Source organism: Phyllobates terribilis, unplaced genomic scaffold (genome assembly GCF_046119375.1).
Source record: "Phyllobates terribilis strain yellow unplaced genomic scaffold, ASM4611937v1 Scaffold_5__5_contigs__length_657084704, whole genome shotgun sequence".
Taxonomy (NCBI): Eukaryota; Metazoa; Chordata; class Amphibia; order Anura; family Dendrobatidae; genus Phyllobates; species Phyllobates terribilis.
The window spans coordinates 251,352,146-251,373,452 of NW_027362765.1; the positions used below are offsets into that span (position 1 = coordinate 251,352,146).

Below are 21,307 nucleotides of genomic sequence, written 5' to 3' on the forward strand. Positions count from 1 at the left end.
GACCTGACAGCTAGATCATTATTAGAATAAATGTCCCAGTAGCAGCACTGGATTTACGGTTTCATTTTGCTCACTGTAATAACCCCTTCAGTGGTTGACAGGGACATCTAGATGATTAAACAGCAGCGAACAGAGCTAGATCTGGTCAACTGCTGTTACATGCAGGTGCTGGCTGTATCACACAACAAGCATTTGCCGCGTAAATTAAAAAAAATATATATATATAAATTTGCAGCACGATGATGGAGTGTTAGTAATATACAGTTGATACTATGCTGCAACAACCATGACCAGTGCTAGCACCAGTTGTGGCTGTTTATCCTCTTAGAAGTTGTGATCAATAACAACTGCAGCACTGGCTGCAGGACTTTAAAAAAAGTAAAGAAAAGTGGAAAAAAAGTTTTATAAAAATAAAACTTTGAAGTATAAAAATAAAAAAATTCAAAAATGTAAAATATACTAACATAATTGGTATAGTCGCGTCCATCATAAGTTGAACTATAAAATAATAATTTTTTTTTATCCCGTATAGTAAATGCTGTGAATAAAAAAAAATAAAATGATGGCTGAATTGCTGTTTTTGGTCATCTTTCCACTGACAAAAACGTAAAAAAAAAGCAATGTGTTTTTTCGTTTATGGGTTCTTTGTATTTTGTTTTTGGGCCAAAAACATTTTGGCCTACATATGTTGGGTTGAACCTGAAAAGAATGCATGAGACACTGGACTCAGGTTAGTGGATGGGATAATATGTAAGTTTTGAGGGGCCAGCTAAGCAATTGTTTACAATTTTCCTATGCTTTTATGATTATTTTGGTATTATTGATATTTTGATAATTGGACAAGAAATAAGGTGTGTCCTCTATTAGTTAATTGGTTCACTAATATTCTTATTTGGTTTAGGGAATGGCATGTGTATATATGCTAATAACATGTTGTGTATATATGCTAATAATATGTGTGTGCTAATAGAATGAGTGACTAGACCAGTTTTTACAATTACTGTCGCTATTGGTAATTTTTTTTCTGGTTTCTTTCCTGTTTGATATTTTATGGTGATTATGTTTCTTTTATTATTTTGTTGGTTATGTCTTTCATATTTTATCATTTCTACAGTTTTGTAATCTTTATACATATTTGTTGTGTGCTACAAATCTGATGAAAGCTATATGAGTGATTACATTTATTGGGAATAGCAGCCAAGATCAATTGTGTCAAACAGGAGTCTACCGATAGAAGTAGCATTGAGCCGAAAGATTTGTGCTGCCCGGCTCTGGTGTACAGTCCATAAATAGGTGCATATATACATGGCACCTGTACAAATGTGTTATTTTGGTGAATCACAGTCAATATAGGCAACCAAAAGAGGGTCTACGTAAAGCTCTGAGAAACAGAGTATCCACTGTTCTAAGAAGACACACAGAAACCATGTAATTGTAAGCAACTAGGTGTTGATGAGTCTGCCAGCAAGTTGTGTAAAGTGCCAGAGACTTTCAAGGTCTATGCCAATCGTCTATGTCTGTTCATGTTTTTGCTACTAATGAGAATGTTGTAACACTCCCTTAAAGCTGAAGCTACATGGTGACTTCGTGACATAGGTTGCTAGTTGCTACATCTCAGAATAATGCAAGTGAATAGGGTTGCATTGTCATCCACAAGGTTCTGTGAGCGCGGCAAGCAAGTCGCCTTTTAACCCCTGCCTTAAGATTGCACATTCCCTTTAAAGAGACTCTCAAGCTTGTTGCCTTTTCTTCAGTAAAGTTATCCTGAACTATCCCCAGTGTACTTCTGCATGCCTCCTGACATCCCTGAGTAGGGACACCAGACACAAAGGGTCATTGTATCATACAATACATTTAAAGGGGCACATCAACATCCTCACACCACTTACATGCTGCCCACTCCAGAGACATGTAGCTTACATATCATTGGTGGATGCAATTTTGGGAATGATATAATCCTAATACAAACTGAATCTATTAATTATATGATTGATTAGGTGGGATTAGTAGATCACAATGAGCCTCACACAGCAGAAAAGGATGGATAATCCACAGTAATGAGTTCAAGTTTTGCTCTTTCTTTGTTTCTGTTCTTAGCTGTACTGACATGATTTCTCATACTTTTCTTTTAGTCATGGCTGTTTGCAACACACCTTTCTACAAGAGTTAGCAACTTTCTATTCCAAGATCAGAGGCTGCATGCCATGTAGTTGTGGTTATGTTCCCAGAACATTCCTCATCTGCCCTCAGCAAAGGGACAATTAGCGGCCCTTTCAAGCTTGGGATTAATGGGCCACTTGTTAAGGCAATTAATACCATTGGAGGATTATTCATAAAGTAAACAAGAGAAAAATCAATGCACCTGCCCTGCAGGGCAGAAGTAAGGAGCAGTCACAGGTAGCTTGCAAGAAGTTCAAGGTGTCAGCTCAGACAGAGCAGCATCAAGAAGAGTCTGGCATGGCAGGTGGGTATTTTGGCATTTTGGGTTTATTGATGTGGAGTTAAATTATAGATTCGTTAGATCACGTGGTGAATATATTATATTAGTAAATCTCTTTGTACAGCTTAACATATAGATGAGACAAGGAAGAAGATCAGAGAACTGTATATTGATACATATTATCAAATATTTGGTTGGAAAGAATAATAACTTCAAGATGATCTTGTAACCCGAGGCTAGTGGAAACCGTGAGTCCGCAAAAAAAAACATGGAGATATGTTTTGATCTGATCTGATGGATTAAATATGAATGGATGGATGAAAATACAGATGGAATCCGTGTGCTGTCCGTGATTAACATTGCAATGGATAGGAGCAGCTTTCCAGGTTCTTTTTTCACATGTGAAAAATCACCGATGAAACAACAATGGTAAAACTGGACACATGGATCAAACACTGATAAAACTCAGATCCAAAACACTGATGAACAAAGGTCCATGTTTTTACATACAATAAAAATCATGAATGTTGGAATGAGGCCTAATGACGAGCAGTTTAACAAAAAAAAATGTAGTTTTTGCCGTTATAAGGAAAATGTGGCAAAAAAACTATTAAAAAGCAAATTATCTAAATCAACTGAAAGTTAGAAGAAGCTGTCAGATATGATGTCATGTTGTCTCATGTACTATAAGATATCTTTTTATCATGCAGGTGAATCTCAAGTGTTTACTGCATACTAGACTCCTATACTTCTTGCTTTCAAAGCAAAGATCATAAATTATATTTTGAAAAGTTTTTATCATTTGTTGAAGAAAAACGTTACAAGGTGTGTTATTTTATCTTTGGTACTTTGTGTTACTGACGTTTTACATAGAAATTGCAGCTGAACAGTGACTAGAATTGATGTCTTTTTGGTGCAACTGTGTTTGCAAACCGACCAGTAAACTATATGAAGTGTACTGTACAAATCCTATAAACTCTGATTTGCTCAGGCTCGTTCAGTTGTGACTAATATGTTTTCACGCTGCAGAATGATTCCTTGGTGTTTTAGCATAGCTGATAACTATGCAATGGCTTCCATTTTTCCAAATACAATATGATATCTGAGTGGTTAAAAATCTGCAACATGCTCTAAAATTTGTACTACTTGTTTGTTTGTTTTTCTACTGTATTGAATAGGGATTTATAAATGCATATTTCTGATATTTTCCTGTAGAATAATATGATGGTGCATACCATGAAATTAGTGGCATACAGTTGTGCAGTGGAGGCTCCATGCAGTTGAATCAGAGTCCTGATAGGGGATATTTATTGTATATGAAACACTTATTGTTGCAGTTGATCTGTTTTGATGAACGCATGGTGGAATAATATACAGTGGTGTGAAAAGTGTTTGCCCCCTTCCTGATTTCTTATTCTTTTGCATGGTTGTCACACTTAAATGTTTCAAATCATAAAACAAATATAAATATTAGACAAAGATAACATAAGTAAACACAAAATGCAGTTTTTAAATGAAGGTCTTTATTATTAAGGGGAAAAGAAATCCAAACCTACACGGCCCTGTGTGAAAAAGTGAATGTTCCCCCCATAAAGCATAAATTAACTAACACATTTTTCTTAATATTTAAATGAGCTGTTAAGATCTATGGTCCGGACATAGATCTCCCTGAGAATCTGCCTCTAGAACTTATTATAAATTATAGATTGCGTTACCAGTGACACATGTAATGATTGACTGTCTGCCCTCCTGATCTCCCTGCAGAGCTGTGCCTAATCCACTAATACTTCTTCAGCTTCCATCTCACAGGAAGCCAGTGTGGGGGGAGAATCAGAACAGCAGAACTGAACTTTGTCTCATTACAAACACATCTACAGCTCTCCTCCTATAGTACTGTCAGCTCAACTGCACTGCTCCTCCCGCACACTGGCAGCCTGTTAGATGGAAGCTGAAGAAGTATTAGTTATAATCAGGCACAGGTCTGCAGCAGAGCTGACAACACTATGAGAGGAGAGCTACAACTGTAGATGTGTTTGTAATGAGACAAGGCTTGGCTCTGCTGTACTGTGTTAGTAATAATCACATAAAGCTCTGTAGTGAGATCAGGAGATCAGACTGACAGTCATTACATGTCTCACACTGGTAACTCCCCCTTTCCTTTCCTTTAAAATAAGCTTTGTTAGTAGTTTTCAGGGAGATCTTTGTCCACCCATAGTTCTTAACAGCTCATTTACATATTAAGAAAAATATGGATTTCTCAGGAATAAGACATCGGATCACAGATATCAAGGTATCATTTTATTCAACTTTCTATGACTGGCATTCCCATATAGACGGCTTATGAGGGTTGATCCTTCTGACAGATTGCTTTATTTTACACTGCTGAAACTGACCTGCTCTGCGATTTTGAAATCGGCAACATGTCACTTTCTCTTGCAATAAAAATACGCTTCATTCAAATATTTTCCCCATTGACTTGTAGGATATTGTGAAAATCTGCAGGTTGAAAACGCATATGTGGTTTTATTGTGTTTCCACAGAGAAAGGGCGCTAAAGATGCTTGTAATCCACACATTACTTTATGAATAAAGTTTTAACAAAGCCAGGTAACAGGAAATTTCCAAATGAAAGCAGTTTTATTTACACATGACATACCAAAACGAGACTTAAACCACAGCTGAAAAACATGATAAAAACACGTTAAAAAAAAGCTTTCAAAAACACATTGGAGAAAAATGCAAGCGACCACATTTTACAAATAAAATGGTGCAGAAAATCTGCAACATCAAAAGCTCACCAAAAAATCATTGTGGGAACTTAGCCTTAAAGATGTGCCATTTTCCATTGTATGTGCCTCCTCAGGCTGGTCTGTTATGAACAATTTCGGCAACTTATTATGGGAGTCAGTTGCTGATAATGAAAGCCCAAGTAGAATTGTCTAGGTGGCTTGAAACCAGAAGTTCAGTTTCAGACTTTCTATGAAAAATCCTTGTGGCTGCCACACATGAGCAATAAATTACATGGGAGTCCACTCTTTACTATCCTTCCCCACTTTATGACTTTGGATGTACGTTAATAAAAAATGTTTTTACATTCATAGTCTCACGTAAGCAAGATTGCAATTGAATCTAGATTGTAATTACATGTAATCATACAAAATTCTAGACATAATGCTATAAAATATAATTGCAGCGAGCTGGGAAGTACATGGTCCAACATTTTTACGAGTATTAGTAATAACATACTTAATGTAATGTCATGCCCATGCTGTATATATACACACACCATATATTTAAGGGTCTGTATAGAAGCGGAATTTGCAGACGATAGGGAAGGTTTACCAAGACTTTTGCATTGCGCCATGGTATGTATATAACATTTTTCAGGGTAGCTTATACTGTATCCTTATTATTATTGCCATTTGAGATCTTATTTGAGATGCATGTAAGTAGCTATAGGTTACTTAAGCATAAATCCATTAAGGACTAAAAAAATGGTCTACTAATAAGCATTTTAGCAGACATATTTTAGCATAGTTTCACCTGCTCTTGGGTATAACTTTGGGTGGGAATGCGTAAAGGACCTTAGTATAAAATGTGTCAGTGTGTTATCAGTGAAAAAAATGATAACGCACATGCTCAGTGTGAATAAAGTTTAATAGTAACCCCAAATTATATTTGATGTTCAAATTGATGCTAACATTTGCCATTGAGTACATTCACAAGTATTGACTTACCCATTTTCTGTAATTGTTCACTACTAATTGCGGCAATTGTCATAACCACTGCGATTAGCTGTAAACCACGTACAGCGTTCCCCGTGAGGCAAGAAACGCAGCCATTTCACCAACACTTATCTATACAAGCTGTGGTTATATTCAAAGAAGGTAAATGATTTATGCTACAGTTCTTGCAGCAAGGGCACAATTAAACATCAACAAATTGCTTTTATCCTCTGCCTTGTAAAATTCTGCAATAAATATAATATATACTGCTCAAAAAAATAAAGGGAACACTTAAACAACAGAATATAATTCCAAGTAAATCAAACTTCTGTGAAATCAAACTGTCCACTTAGGAAGCAACACTGATTGACAATCAATTTCACATGCTGTTGTGCAAATGGAATAGACAATAGATGGAAATTATTGGCAATTATCAAGAAACCCTCAATAAAGGAGTGGTTCTGCAGGTGGGGACCACAGACCACATCTCAGTACCAATGCTTTCTGGCTGATGTTTTGGTCACTTTTGAATGTTGGTTGTGCTTTCACACTCGTGGTAGCATGAGACAGACTATACAACCCACAGAAGTTGCTCAGGTAGTGCAGCTCATCCATGATGGCACATCAATGCGAGCTGTGGCAAGAAGGTTTGCTGTGTCTGTCAGCGTAGTGTCCAGAGGCTGGAGGCGCTACCAGGAGACAGGCCAGTACACCAGGAGACGTGGAGTGGGCCGTAGGAGGGCAACAACCCAGCAGCAAGACCGCTACCTCCGCCTTTGTGCAAGAAGGAACAGGAGGAGCACTGCCAGAGCCCTGCAAAATGACCTCCAGCAGGCCACAAATGTGCATGTGTCTGCACAAACGGTTAGAAACCGACTCCATGAGGGTGGTATGAGGGCCCGACGTCCACAGATGGGGGTTGTGCTCGCAGCCCAACACCGTGCAGGACGCTTGGCATTTGCCACAGAAAACCAGGATTGGCAAAGTCGCCACTGGCACCCTGTGCTCTTCACAGATGATAGCAGGTTCACACTGAGCACATGTGACAGACGTGACAGAGTCTGGAGACGCCGTGGAGAGCGATCTGCTGCCTGCAACATCATTCAGCATGACCAGTTTGGCAGTGGGTCAGTAATGGTGTGGGGTGGCATTTCTTTGGAGGGCCGCACAGCCCTCCATGTGCTCGCCAGACGTAGCCTGACTGCCATTGGGTACAGAGATGAGATCCTCAGACCCCTTGTGAGACCATATGCTGGTGCGGTTGGCCCTGGGTTCCTCCTAATGCAGGACAATGCCAGACCTCATGTGGCTGGAGAGTGTCAGCAGTTCCTGCAAGATGAAGGCATTTAAGCTATGGACTGGCCCGCCCGTTCCCCAGACCTGAATCCGATTGAGCACATCTGGGACATCATGTCTCGCTCCATCCACCAACGTCATGTTCCACCACAGACTGTCCAGGAGTTGGCAGATGCTTTAGTCCAGGTCTGGGAGGAGATCCCACAGGAGACCATCCGCAACCTCATCAGGAGCATGCCCAGGCGTTGTAGGGAGGTCATACAGGCACGTGGACGCCACACACAATACTGAGCCTCATTTTGAGTTGCTTTAAGGACATTACATGAAAGTTTGATCAGCCTGTAGTGTGTTTTTCCACTTTAATTTTGGGGGTGACTCCAAATCCAGGCCTCCATTGGTTAATAAATTTGATTTCCATTGATGATTTTTGTGTGATTTTGTTGTCAGCACATTCAACTTTGTACAGAACAAAGTATTCAATGAGAATATTTCATTTATTCAGATCTAGGATGTGTCATTTGAGTGTTCCCTTTTGAGCAGTGTATATAGGGTGTGCTGCGGGATTGAAAATTCTCAGTATAAATACTATGTGAATGGAGTAATATTTTGTAGTTCTGGACAAAAGTTTTTAGGTTGACACAAATTTTGGCTTTCACAAAGTTTGCTTCTTTGGTGTTTTTAGATCTTTTAGTCGGATGTTTCTATGGTTATTAAAGTCATAATTATAACATTTCATACGTTTTTAAACTTTTATTGACAAATATATCCAATTTACAGTACGTAAAGACTCAACATTTATAGTGATGACCCTTATTTTTCAAGACTTCTGTTTTTCGCCCTGGCATCCTGGATATCAGCTTCTGGGCCAAATCCAGACTGATGGCAACATATTCTTACCTAATTAGTCCTTGAAGTTTATTACAATTTCTGTGTTTTTGTTTGTCCAACTGCTTTTTGAGGGTTGACCACAGATTCTCAATGAGATTGAGATCCAGGTAGTTTCCTGGCCATGGACCCTAAATTTCAATGCATTGTTCACCGAGCCACCCACTTATCCCTTTTGCCTTGTGACATGGTGCTCCGTCATGCCAGAAAAAGCACTTGTCATCAAATTGCTCAGGGATCATTTGCAGAAGTTGCTCTTAGAGGATGTTTTTATATCATTCTTTATTCATGGCGGTGTTCATAGGTAAAATTGACTGAGACCACTCCTTTGGATGAAAAGTATCCCCACATATGAATGGATGCTTTACTGTTGGCATGACACAGGACCCAAGGTACCACTCACCTTTTCTTCAATCATTCTTCCAGATATCCCAAACATTCTGAAGGGGGTTTCATCAGAGAAAATAATTTTACCCCAGTCCAATTCCTATACTTCCTGCAGATTGTTAATCTGTCCTTGATGTTTTTCTTGTGGAGAAGTGGCTTCTTTGCAGAACATCTTGACAGCCAGCCTCTGAAAGCATTTACATCACTGTACATGCAGATGCACTGACACTTGCCTGCTATCATTCCTGAGCAAGCTCTGCACTGGTGTTGAACCAATCCTGTAGCTGAATCCTCTTTGAGAAATGGTTTTGGCACTTTCTGGAATTTTTTGGGGCTCCCTGAAGCCTTTTTCACTGCAATTGAACCTCTCTCTTTGAAGTTATTGATGATCTGATAAATGGTTAATTTAGGGGCAAGTTCACTTGATTGATGTATAGAAATGGTTATTGCATATGTTTCCTTAAAGGTAACCATGGTTAACAGAAGAAGATGATTATTTGAAACACCAGCCCCTGTTTAAAGCAGGGGCATACTGAGTGGGGAGGGCATGGGTGCAGCCAGCAGGGAAGAGCTATTGGGCCGCCTAATGCGGCTGTTCATAGTGCCTCCCTGGCAGTAGCATTTTGCCGCCCCTTGGGAGCGTCATTCAGCCATTCTCCCAGCCAATTGTCAAAATTACAGCCGGCTTAGAGAACCAGTGAACCACCAGATCCCTGAATTCAATTGTACTCGCATCTTTCAGACATGAGTACAATTGAAGCCTTGACCGCCACCACATCTGAGTCAGGGCAACATCAGCAGCATGATCAGGTCAACTGATCGCACTGCTGACATCACAACTGTGCCACGTAGCGGAAACAGCAGCAAGATAGGCACTCTAATGGAGTCGAGGACCCAAGAGTTTCACTGATGGGGGGAGTGTGAGGAGCCAACAATATGGGGGGAGGTGGAATGGGTGAATGTGTGAGGAGACAATATTGGGGGATTGGGTAAATGTGTGAATAAAGAACAGTATGGGGGCAGTGGGTAAATGTGTGAGTAGGCTGTATGGGTTGGGGGGTAAATGTGTGAGGGGACAGTATGGGGAGGAGGTTAAATGTGTGAATAGACAGTATAGGTTGGGGTAAATTAGGTAAATGTGTGAGGAGACAGTATGGGGAAGAATTGTGTGAGGGTACAGTATGGGGGGAGAAATGTGGGAGGGGACAGCATGAAGGAATATGAGGGTACACAGTATAGAGACTGGGCAGTATAGTGGGAACACAGTGTGATTGGACAAAGTAAAAAGAGGTCCAGAATGGAAAGGAGAGGGCATTGTGAAGGGTATGTACCATAAGAGGGAAAGCATGGGAGTCATATTTTGTGACCGGAGCAAGGTGAGGAGCAAGTATTCAGGGACACAGCATAGGGCAAATATTGTTATATTTTTATAATGACACGGTTATTTTAAAGGCCACTATGTTAGATTATGCTGCAAAAGACCAGAGAAGATGGAAGTCTGCAGAGATGAGCTCTGAATATCCAAAGACATCATGGCGCCTGGATCAGATGGAGATGAAAAGAAAGATAACTGCTCCCGTCAGAGAAGATGTCACCTATAAGGTTCCATGTATGTAAATGTTTATTTATGATACTACCTGCGACTCATTCACCAGTACTGTGATTCCTGTATGGTCCACAGTCTGATGATGGCTGTTAACAATAACTCCCAGCATCTCCTTACCCTTGTTAAGGGCATACTGTTAACTGTAGGTTCATGCGATACAATTATATATGGGACTGACCTGACCTGTATACATGTATTACTAGTGCTTCTGGTGCTGTATTCATGTACTGATGGTGCTTTTGGTGATGTATTCTGGTACTCATGGTGATTCTGGTGATATATTTCTGTTCCGTTAGTTCTGGTTATAAGGACTCCTGTAGTGATGGTGCTTCTGGTAATGTATTTCTGTACTGATGGTGCCTCTGATGATGCATTTCAATACTGATGGTGGATCTTATGCTGTATTCATGTACTGATTGTGGTTCTGGTGATGTATTCCTTTACTGATTGTGGTTGTGATGCTGTATTTCAGTATTGCTGGTGGTTCTGGTAATGTATTAATGTGTTTGGTTCTGATCATGTAAACATGTAACAAACCATAACTTGTCAGATAATCTGATATATGGCTGTGATAATAAAGTATTGTGCCATCTGGCAAGTTTAGGATAAATTTGTATTTATGTTAGTAGCATTAATTATACATTTCAGCACTGTAGCAAGCCGGATCCTTACAGTATGTATTATACTCACTGGATTTGGTTCAGCTTGCCGGTTCCAGCATATGACCACTCTTATATGATTTTCATACTTAAAGTCACGTGCCAACTAACTTCCTTTGCGTCTCTCAATGAAGCAGGGGCTGTATTTTTTCATTGAACATTGAAAGAATTGGGAAGAGCAGCTAGTCGGCACAAGACTTTAAGTGTGCAAGTAGCATGTGAGCGGTCACATGATGACTACTCAACACACAAACTATGTATGCGGGGGAGTAAGAGAAACTGTAAAAATAAAAAACAAATCAGTGAAATGCTCAAAATCAATAGCATTAATGAACATATTGTGCATAAAATGTATATTTCAGATCGATTTAGGAGCTGATTCTGTACAAATTCTTATGCAGCCTGTGAATGATTACACACGGAGAATCAGACAAAAAATCTGTAGCGTATCTGCGCCAAGTCTATGAGCAGTGTCAAATGGGTTTAGGCATTCTAGAAATCCCATTCCTTCTGGAAATCAGGATTAAACATCACCAATGTGATGTTGTGACATTCATCTATAACATGTCAGAACATAATTGTTACTAGAACTCTATTATAAGCTATACCCTGTACTTTAATATTTTTCTATGATTTAATTAGTCTAGGGTGAGTCAGGACAAGCCCTAGTACATGTTTTGGCTGCCAAGGTGTATTAACAAGACAAGCAGAAACCGCCTTTCTTTATTGAGAAATTCACATTTCCTAAATGTTGGTGGTTTGAGAAAAACAAAATGTGACTTGCAGTACATGATACATCTTTAATGACACTTGAGACACTTTTCCTAACACCAGACAAAAAATATAAAAATTCCTCATAGATTTAGTTTACATTTTCATGAGAAATGTTGAAAATCCCGCTTTCTTAATACTGCAGCCCTGATCCAACTGACCTCATCAGTGAGTAGCGAACAAAGAAACAAATTATGAAATTCCATTTATCAAAAATTACAATTATGATCATTTTTTGTTTTTCTGCCGTGATCACAGTAAAAATGCACCATTTTGAAAAATTTACAGAACCACAGTACAAACTTGACAATTGCAATGTGTAAATACAGGAGAAAAACTGTCTTTTACAGTAACAGAAAACAGTGCATTGTTTTGCAAAACAAAGTGTAAAAATTGAATTAAAAACACACATAATTTCAATTCTGGTTTTCTGGCCACAGTCTGCATTTTTCATGAAGAAAAATGCATCAAAAAAGCTGTGAAGACCGAGGCGTTTTTGGTGCTTTTTTATTGTGTATTACAATTGTGTACTCAAGAGTTTTCATGAAAAATCATTAACAGGTTGTTGAGAAAATTTGCTTTGTAAATTCTGCAGAAATCACAGTGGATTTCATATTTGCGATGCAAAATGAAATCTCTGCAAAGTGGTATTTCTGAAACAATATATGTAGCATTTTTTCTGTGGATTTTCTACTATAAAAATCCCATAACAGATAAAGCCCATGGGAAAGTTATCCGAGGCCTCATTCACATTCATTTAATTTGCATTTTTTCATAATTTTTTTTTTTATCCAAAATCAGGAGTAAATGCTGAGTGTATGTGGGGTTTCTTAAAACCCTATTCACTTACAATGTATGGATTATGCAACCATAGTTTCTCAACAAAAATGTGTGAACTCATCCTTAGAAGTTCTTCACATTTCATTGTTTTTCACCAAAACAAGAACGAACAAAAAAGCTAAACAGAACAATATAATGGAAACTGTTTTTGTTAGGCTCATAGATTTTGCATGGAGCAGCGGGGCACATACATGATCACCTCTCGTCTTAAACCTCTCACTGTGGTCGTACAGTAATACAAGGATCGGAACTCCTGTTATTGTGCATGGGGGTCCCAATGGTGGTATCCTCAGAGAATAGACATTGATTACTGTCCTTTGTGGCACAATCCCTTTAAATAGCACCTGCCATTAAATACAAACTAATAAAAGTTTGGAAGTATAGTCCTAGACTATGTTACATGTGACATTACTAAAGGCAGTAGACGATTTCCATTTATGGAGGATATAAGATACTATCTGGCCCGTGGACTCCACCCATGAAGTACCGCAGGTCTCAGCTTACATATATGGCTGTTAAGTGTTTGTCTGCAGCCTTGTGCTTTCCTGGTTGTCCTCCTCTATCTGTTGCATTGCATCTTCCCAGAGGGTTGCCTTTAGGTAAATGTAGTCCTGATTTGCTAATTAGCAATAATATGACATTCAATTGTTGGCAACTATTTTGTATAATGAACTTTACATTTTTTTTAGACATGGAACCTAAAGAATCCAGCCAACCTATCACTCATGAAGGCTTCAATATAAACTATGAACAATCATGGCTCCACCGACATTGCCCGTCTTTACCGATTCATCATCAGCGAGCAAGAGTAACTGGGCGACTTTTCTCTGGACTCATGGCTATGAACGTGGTATTCCTGGGTGCTGCATTGATCAGTAGTATGATTATCAGTTCAATGCCTGCTCAGAACTCTTACATCTTTCTCACAGTCCTTATGTTCTGCAGCTCAGCATGGGCAATGTACTATTTACTGTGGACACGCAGAAAAAAATATGCAGCAGTTCTACAAGACCACCATGCTGGTGCATTATGGTTGAGAGGTCAGTAAAAGTGAATGCATATAAGTAACTGATATCTATGCTGCTGTTTTGCAATCTACTCAGGTACAGTTTTGATCATATACACTACCGTTCAAAAGTTTGGGGTCACCCAGACAATTTTGCGTTTTCCATGAAAACTCATACTTTTATTTATCAAATGAGTTGCAAAATGATTAGAAAATATAGTCCAGACATTGACAAGGTTAGAAATAATGATTTTTATTTGAAAGAATAATTTTCTCTTTCAAACTTTGCTTTCGACAAAGAATGCTCCCTTTGCAGCAATTACAGCATTGCAGACCTTTGGCATTCTAGCTGGTAATTTGCTGAGGTAATCTTGAGAAATTTCCCCCCATGCTTCCTGAAGCCCCTCCCACAAGTTGGATTGGCTTGATGTGCACTTATTGCGTACCGTACGGTCAAGCTACTCCCGCAACAGCTCAATGGGGGTGAGATCTGGTGACTGCGCTGGTCACTCCATTACAGAAAGACTACCAGCTGCCTGCTTCTTCCCTAAATAGTTCATGCATAATTTGGAGGTGTGCTTAGGGTCATTGTCCTGTTGTAGGATGAAATTGGCTCCAATCAAGCGTTGTCCACAGGGTATGGCATGGCGTTGCAAAATGGAGTGATAGCCTTCCTTATTCAAAATCCCATTTACCTTGTACAAATCTCCCACTTTACCAGCACCAAAGCAACCCCAGACCATCACATTACCTCCACCATGCTTGACAGATGGCGTCAGGCACTCTTCCAGCATCTTTTCAGTTGTTGTGCATCTCACAAATGTTCTTCTGTGTGATCCAAACACCTCAAACTTTGATTCGTCTGTCCATAAAACTTTTTTACAATCTTCCTCTGTCCAATGTCTGTGTTCTTTTGGCCATATTAATCTTTTCCTTTTATTAGCCAGTCTCAGATATGGCTTTTTCTTTGCCACTTTGCCCTGAAGGCCAGCATCCCGGAGTCGCCTCTTCTGTTATGATCTGCAACATAAACTAGGGAAAGAAGGGGAGAGCTGTCCCTACAATAAGACTAAGCTGAGTCCCTACGTTGTAGCGGGCGACCTCTTCCTTGTGAACCAGACCCGCCTTCATCCTCGGCTAGTCTGAACGGAGACCTATAGAGAAAGGGAGGGGTCCCTAAAAGTACTAAGGACTGGGACAAAAAATGGGACACCTCCTAACTGAAGTAGTTGCAGAGCAAAAGATAAACTGACACAAGTACTAGAGGTCCGGAGGACCAAGCAAACTAGAGATAGATAGGCACAAAAGCACCTGGCTAGAAAGACAGTCTAAACAACACTGAAGTCCAGCAAGGCCAGAAGGGCGGAGCTGGAATATATAGGAAGCTGTTCATGTGACCGCAAAACACAAGATAACAAAAACAAACAGGAGGGTTCTAACAGTACCCCCTTTTTTATGAGGATCCTCCGGATCCTCCATGCCCAGGCCTATCCGGAAATCTCCTGTGGAAAGCTCTGACAAGTCTAGGAGCAGAGACATCATCCGCTTTAACCCAGGAGTTATCCTCGGGACCGAAACCTTTCCAAGCGACGAGATACTGCAATCTCCCTCTATGCTCTCTGGAATTCAGGATACAAGAAATTTCATATTCGCCGTCTTCCACCACCGGAGGAACTGTGACAGTGGCCTCCCTATCCGATACATCAGCCTTTTTTAACAAGGAAACATGAAACACAGGAATAATCTTCCAGGAGGAGGGAACCTCCAACCTAACAGCAGACTGGTTAACCACCTGAAGCACCTTAAATGGCCCCACAAACTTCGGACCCAATTTTTTAGAGGGAATCCTCAACTGCAGATTCTTTGAGGACAACCGAACCATGTCACCCACAGTAAACAAAACCTCTTTACGTTTCCTATTAAAATACTTCTAGGACTTTTTGTTAGCCTCTTGAAGGTTACAACGTACATTAGTCCAAACTCTCTCCAAATCACCAGAAAAATTCTCCTCTTCCGGCACCGCCGACCCCAATTTGGAGAATGAAACAAAAGACGGATGTCTCCCAGTACAACAAAAAAAAGGAGAACACCCAGCAGAGGAGGATGTATGGTTGTTAAGAGGAAATTCAGCGAGTGGCAGAAACTCAGACCACCCCTCTTGATTGTCTGCCACAAAACAACGCAAAAACTGTTCAAAATCCTGGTTCTTTCTTTCAGCCTGTCCATTAGACTCAGGATGATAACCAGACGAAAATGACAAATGGACTCCCAACCTGACACAAAAAGCACGCCAAAAGCGAGCCACAAACTGAGGTCCCCTATCAGAAACAATGTCGGTGGGAACGCCATGGAGCCTGACAATTTCCTTAACAAACGCCTTAGCGAGTGTCTTAGCGCAGGGTAGCTTAATGAATGGAACCAAATGACACATCTTGCTAAAACGGTCCATGACCACCCAGATGACAGTGAAGCCCTCGGACACAGGAAGGTCAGTAATAAAATCCATTGCCAGATGCGTCCAAGGCGCACTAGGAACCTCCAGAGGGCAAAGCAACCCCGCAGCAGGGGTATGGGAAACCTTTGACCTAGCACACACAGTACATTGATGCACCCACTTGATGACTTCCTTCTGCCACCCAGGCCACCAAAAACTGCGACTGATAAGTCTCTTAGTCTCAGAAATTCCTGGATGACCGCCCAACCGAGACTCATGATACTCCACAAACAAATCTCTCCTAGAGGTTCTAGGCACAAACAACCTCCCATGAGGAGTGTTAGATGGGGCATCCTCTTGGGCTTTCAGAATCCCTTCTTCCAAAACGGAGTCCAATGCTGCTACCACAACTCCTTCCTGTAAAATGCTCTCCTCCTCCTCAGTACCAACCATGGGAGAAAAGCTGCGAGATAAAGCATCGGCTTTGACATTCTTAGTACCAGGGATATAGGTAACAGAAAAATTAAACCGAGAAAAAAAAAGTGCCCACCTAGCTTGACGGGCATTCTAGCGGTTGGCAGCATCCAGATAGATCAAATTCTTATGATCTGTGAAAATCTGAACAGGAAATTTAGCACCTTCCAAGAAATGACGCCAATGTTCAAACGCAAGTTTAATAGTCAGCAATTCCCGATTACAAACATCGTAATTAAGTTCGGTTTCTGAAAATTTTTTGGAAAAAAAAGCACAGGGATGTACTCCATCCTTGTTCTCCTGAGACAAAACTGCACCGACCCCCACCGAAGAAGCATCAACCTCGACCAAAAAAGGCTTGGTCTCATCACGCTGCATAAGGATAGGGGCAGAACTGAACCTCTCCTTGAGATACACAAAAGCTTCAATGGCCTCAGTAGTCCACTGGACCGTATTCGCACCTTTCCTGGTGAGATCGGTCAGCGGCTTAACAATTAGAGAAAAATTCTTAATGAATTTCCTGTAATAATTGGCGAAACCCAAAAATCTCTGTATTGATTTCAAATCAATAGGCCTAGGCCATTCCTGCACAGCCTGAACCTTCACCGGGTCCATCTCAAAACCCTCGCTGGAGATAGTGTAGCCCAAAAAACTAATTCTCTGCACTGCGAACTCACATTTCTCCAGCTTAGCAAAAAGTGAATTATCACTCAATAACTGCAACACCTCACGTACGCTCTGCCAATGGGACTCCAGATCTGGTGAATAAATCAGAATGTTATCCAAATACACAACCACACTCTTGCCAATCAAAGGTCTCAGGATGTCATTAATAAGGTTCTGAAAAAACGCGGGTGCATTGGTAAGACCGAAGGGCATCACCAGATTCTCAAAATGACCTACTGGAGTGTTAAAAGCAGTTTTCCATTCATCACCCTCCTTCATTCGTAACAAATTGTATGCCCCCCGGAGATCAATTTTAGAGAACCACTTGGCCCCCACTAACTGGTTAAACAAGTCCGGAATTAACGGCAATGGGTAGGAATTGCATACGGTAATCTTATTAATTTCACGAAAGTCACGTCTTTTTTTTAACAAAGAAAAATCCAACTGCCACAGGCGACTTAGAAGGTCTAATGTAACCAGCAGCCAAGCTCATCTGTATGTATTCTTCCGAGGCCTTTCTTTCAGGGATAGTCAGATTAAACAAGCGACTCTTAGGAAGAGTAGCTCCAGGAACAAACTCAATGGTGCAATCATAGTCCCTATGAGGAGGTAAAACTTGCGACTCCTCCTCTGAAAAAACCTTCCAAAAATCCTGAATAGGTACAGGTAATTCCCCTTTTTCCACAGCTGCAATGCGACCATTACAACATTTATCATAGCACTTAGGACTCCAAGACTTAATCTCATTAGTAGACCAGTCCAGTAAAGGATTGTGCCGTTTTAACCAAGGCAAACCTAAAACGACTGGAGAGGATAAATTATTTAATACCACCAAATCCAAATTTTCTTGGTGAATGCCATTGATAGTGAGTGGAAATGCAGCAACCTTGTGAGTAATACATTTCAAAGGAGTGTTATCAATTGCAATCACAGAAATAGCTGATGACAAAGGTTTGGATTCCAATTTAAGTTTTTCCAAAAACCCCTTATCAATCCTATTAAGTGTTGAACCACAATCCACAAATACCTGAAATTCAATCAAATCTTCCTGCAATGAGGTACTCCCTGAAAGAAATACTCCCTTAGAGTTTAAACAAGCAATACGGGCGTAACTGACCTTTTTTTTTTCTTTACTCAAACGAAGCTCACAGTTCTTAATCAAATGGTCAGATTTACCACAATAAAAACACAATCCCTTGGAAAACCTGCGGTCTCTTTCCTGAGAGCGGAGTGATATCGCCTCAACCTCCATCGGTTCTCCGCCGTCCGAGCAGACCCTCTGGGAACTAGGAGCTGCCATTGCAGGAATCTTTTCATCATAAACCCTGGCACGCAGTCTCCTGTCCACATGTATAGCTAATGACATGGCTTCTTGCAAGGTTTCAGGTGCAGGAAATGCAATCAGCAGATCCTTAACCCTTTCACTTAGACCAGCAAGAAAAAAACATTTTAACGCCGAATCATTCCATTTCACTTCTGAGGACCACCTTCTGAAGTGTGTACAATAATTTTCAACATCACCTGACCCCTGATTCAAACGTCTCAGTTCTGTCTCAGCAGATGAAACTCGATCAGGATCGTCATACAATAGCCCCATAGCAGAAAAAAAATCCTCCACTGACCTAAAACACGGATCATTAGGTTGGAGAGAAAAGGCCTACCCCTGTGGTTCCTTGCGCAAAAGTGACATGATAAACCCAATGCGCTGTGATTCATTCCCAGAGGACTTTGGTCTCAAACGAAAATATAATAAACAAGCATTTTTAAAGGAAAAAAAATCTTGTTGTTTACCATCAAAAATATCAGTGAGTCCTACTGTACCTTCGGTTCCACAAAATGCGCTCCAGGACAGCTACTCACGTGTTGCCGAAGCTCGGACACCTCCAGAGACAATCCCTGCAGGCGTTGAGCCAAATCTTGAACCGAAACCATACTGATCCCCGGATTTCTTTCCTAAAAGTTTTTTGTTTGGGCTGGACTTACTGTTATGATTTGCAACATAAACTAGGGAAAGAAGGGGAGAGCTGTCCCTACAATAAGACTAAGCTGAGTCCCTACGTTGTAGCGGGCGACCTGTTCCTTGTGAACAGACCCGCCTTCGTCCTCAGCTAGTCTGAACGGAGACCTATAGAGAAAGGGAGGGATCCCTAAAAGAACTAAGGACTGGGACAAAAAATGGGACACCTCCTAACAGAAGCAGTTGCAGAGCAAAAGATAAACTGAGTACTAGTACTAGAGGTCCGGAGGACCAAGCAAACTAGAGATAGATAGGCACAAAAGCACCTGGCTAGAAAGACAGTCTAAACAACACTGAAGTCCAGCAAGGTTAGAAGGGCGGAGCTGGAATATATAGGAAGCTGGTCACGTGACCGCAAAACACAAGATAGAAACAAAAACAAACAGGAGGGTTCTAACATCTTCACTGTAGACGTTGACACTGGCGTTTTGCGTGTACTATTTAATGAAGATGCCAGTTGAGGAGCTGTGAGGCGTCGATTTATCAAACTAGAGACTCTAATGTACTTGTCTTGTTGCTCAGTTGTGCAGCGGGGCCTCCCACTTCTCTTTCTACTCTGGTTAGAGCCTGTTTGTGCTCTCCTCTGAAGGGACTAGTACACACTGTTGTAGGAAATCTTCAGTTTCTTGGCAATCTCTCGCATGGAATAGCCTTTATTTCTAAGAACAAGAATAGACTGTCGAGTTTCACATGAAAGTTCTCTTTTTTTGGCCATTTTGAGAGTTTCATAGAACAAACAAATGTAATGCTCTAGATTCTCAACTAGCTCAAAGGAAGGTCAATTTTATAGCTTCTCAAATCAGCCAAACCGTTTTCAGCTGGGCTAACATACTTGTGCAAGGGTTTTCTAGGGTTTTCTAAACATCCATTAGCCTTCTTACACAATTTAGCAAACACAATATACCATTAAAACACTTGAGTGGTGGTTGTTGGAAATGGGCCTCTATACACCTATGTAGATATTGCAATAAAAACAAGACATTTGCAGTTAGAATAGTCATTTACCACATTAACAATGTATAGAGTGTATTGTTGATTCATTTAATGTTAGTTTCATTGAAAAAAAATGTGCTTTTCTTTCAAAAATAATGAAATTTCTAAATGACCCCAAACTTTTGAACGGTAGTGTATATCTGTGATATGCACCTAGTAGCTTATGGTAAATGTATTTTGCAACATTCCTAACTATGTACTTACAGTATATTCCATATCAAGTCACATTAAATAGCTTTTGGCCACAGTGATGATGATCTCTTTCCTCACAACACAATTATGGAGACAATCCATTGTTCTCTTATAGACAATATTTTCTCAGTCTGAGGAAAATATTCCCCTCCCCCCGAGGGATACAAGCTGTGTCTCTAGTTGGTATTCACAATGTGCTCATGGTGCAGTTTTAATATGGAACACAGGGCATGAGCCAAGCCTTGGGGTACTTTTATGTAATGTATTTCAGTAGAAGGATTTAGAAACAATGGTCTAGACCACAGCTGAATCCAGTGTAAATCCAGTGTGACCATCACAACATGACTGGTTATGACTTTGTTCTCATAACTAGAGTGAGCAGCACCCATGGCAGAGAAGAGGACAACGAAAGAGCCTTTAGTACGCAAATTTCTGGTCATATAAAGCTCCATAATTCTCACCAAAAACTTTCCAGATTTTGCCCTAAAAGTAGACTGAGGGCACAAATAAACAACTAAGAAACCTGTCTAGTTCAAATTCATACCAATTGTGCCCTTGGCTCCAAACTATATAGGACACAGACCACTGCTTGCTGCCATCAACTGGTCATTAGTAGTGATGAGCGAGTGTGCTCGTTTAACCCTTCCGCCGAGCACACTCGGGTGCTTTCCGAGTATCTCGGGCGTGCTCGTATATTAAGTTCGGGTCCTTGCGTCTGCATGAATTATGACTGTTAGCCTCGATGTAAATAATTTTATGCCAAAAATGACAAAAGTATTCTCGAAGTGATACCTTTATTGGCTGACCAGAGAAAATATATATATATGCAAGCTTTCAGAGCACAGAGGCTCCTTTGTCAGGCAAGATTACAAATGAATTCATAAGACAAAAGGAACAACATTTGAGAGATGTTACAA

The 21,307-nt window shown here is 40.4% G+C and overlaps 1 protein-coding gene across 3 annotated transcripts in view; it reads left to right on the forward strand.

Moving 5' to 3' along the window:
• Positions 1-2,163: 2,163 nt before the first annotated feature.
• The window catches only part of LOC141272876 (proton channel OTOP3-like), a 53,519-nt gene continuing 34,375 nt past the window's right edge, over positions 2,164-21,307 (forward strand). The window contains exons 1-3 of one of the 3 annotated variants that reach the window (XM_073684018.1): positions 2,164-2,464; positions 2,565-2,869; positions 13,298-13,648. In XM_073684018.1, coding sequence (XP_073540119.1) covers positions 13,300-13,648 — 349 coding nt within the window. In that variant the 5' untranslated portion in view covers positions 2,164-2,464; positions 2,565-2,869; positions 13,298-13,299. The remainder of the gene's footprint in view (positions 2,465-2,564; positions 2,870-13,297; positions 13,649-21,307) is intronic. The other 2 variants (XM_073684015.1, XM_073684019.1) reach the window with 2 other exon arrangements.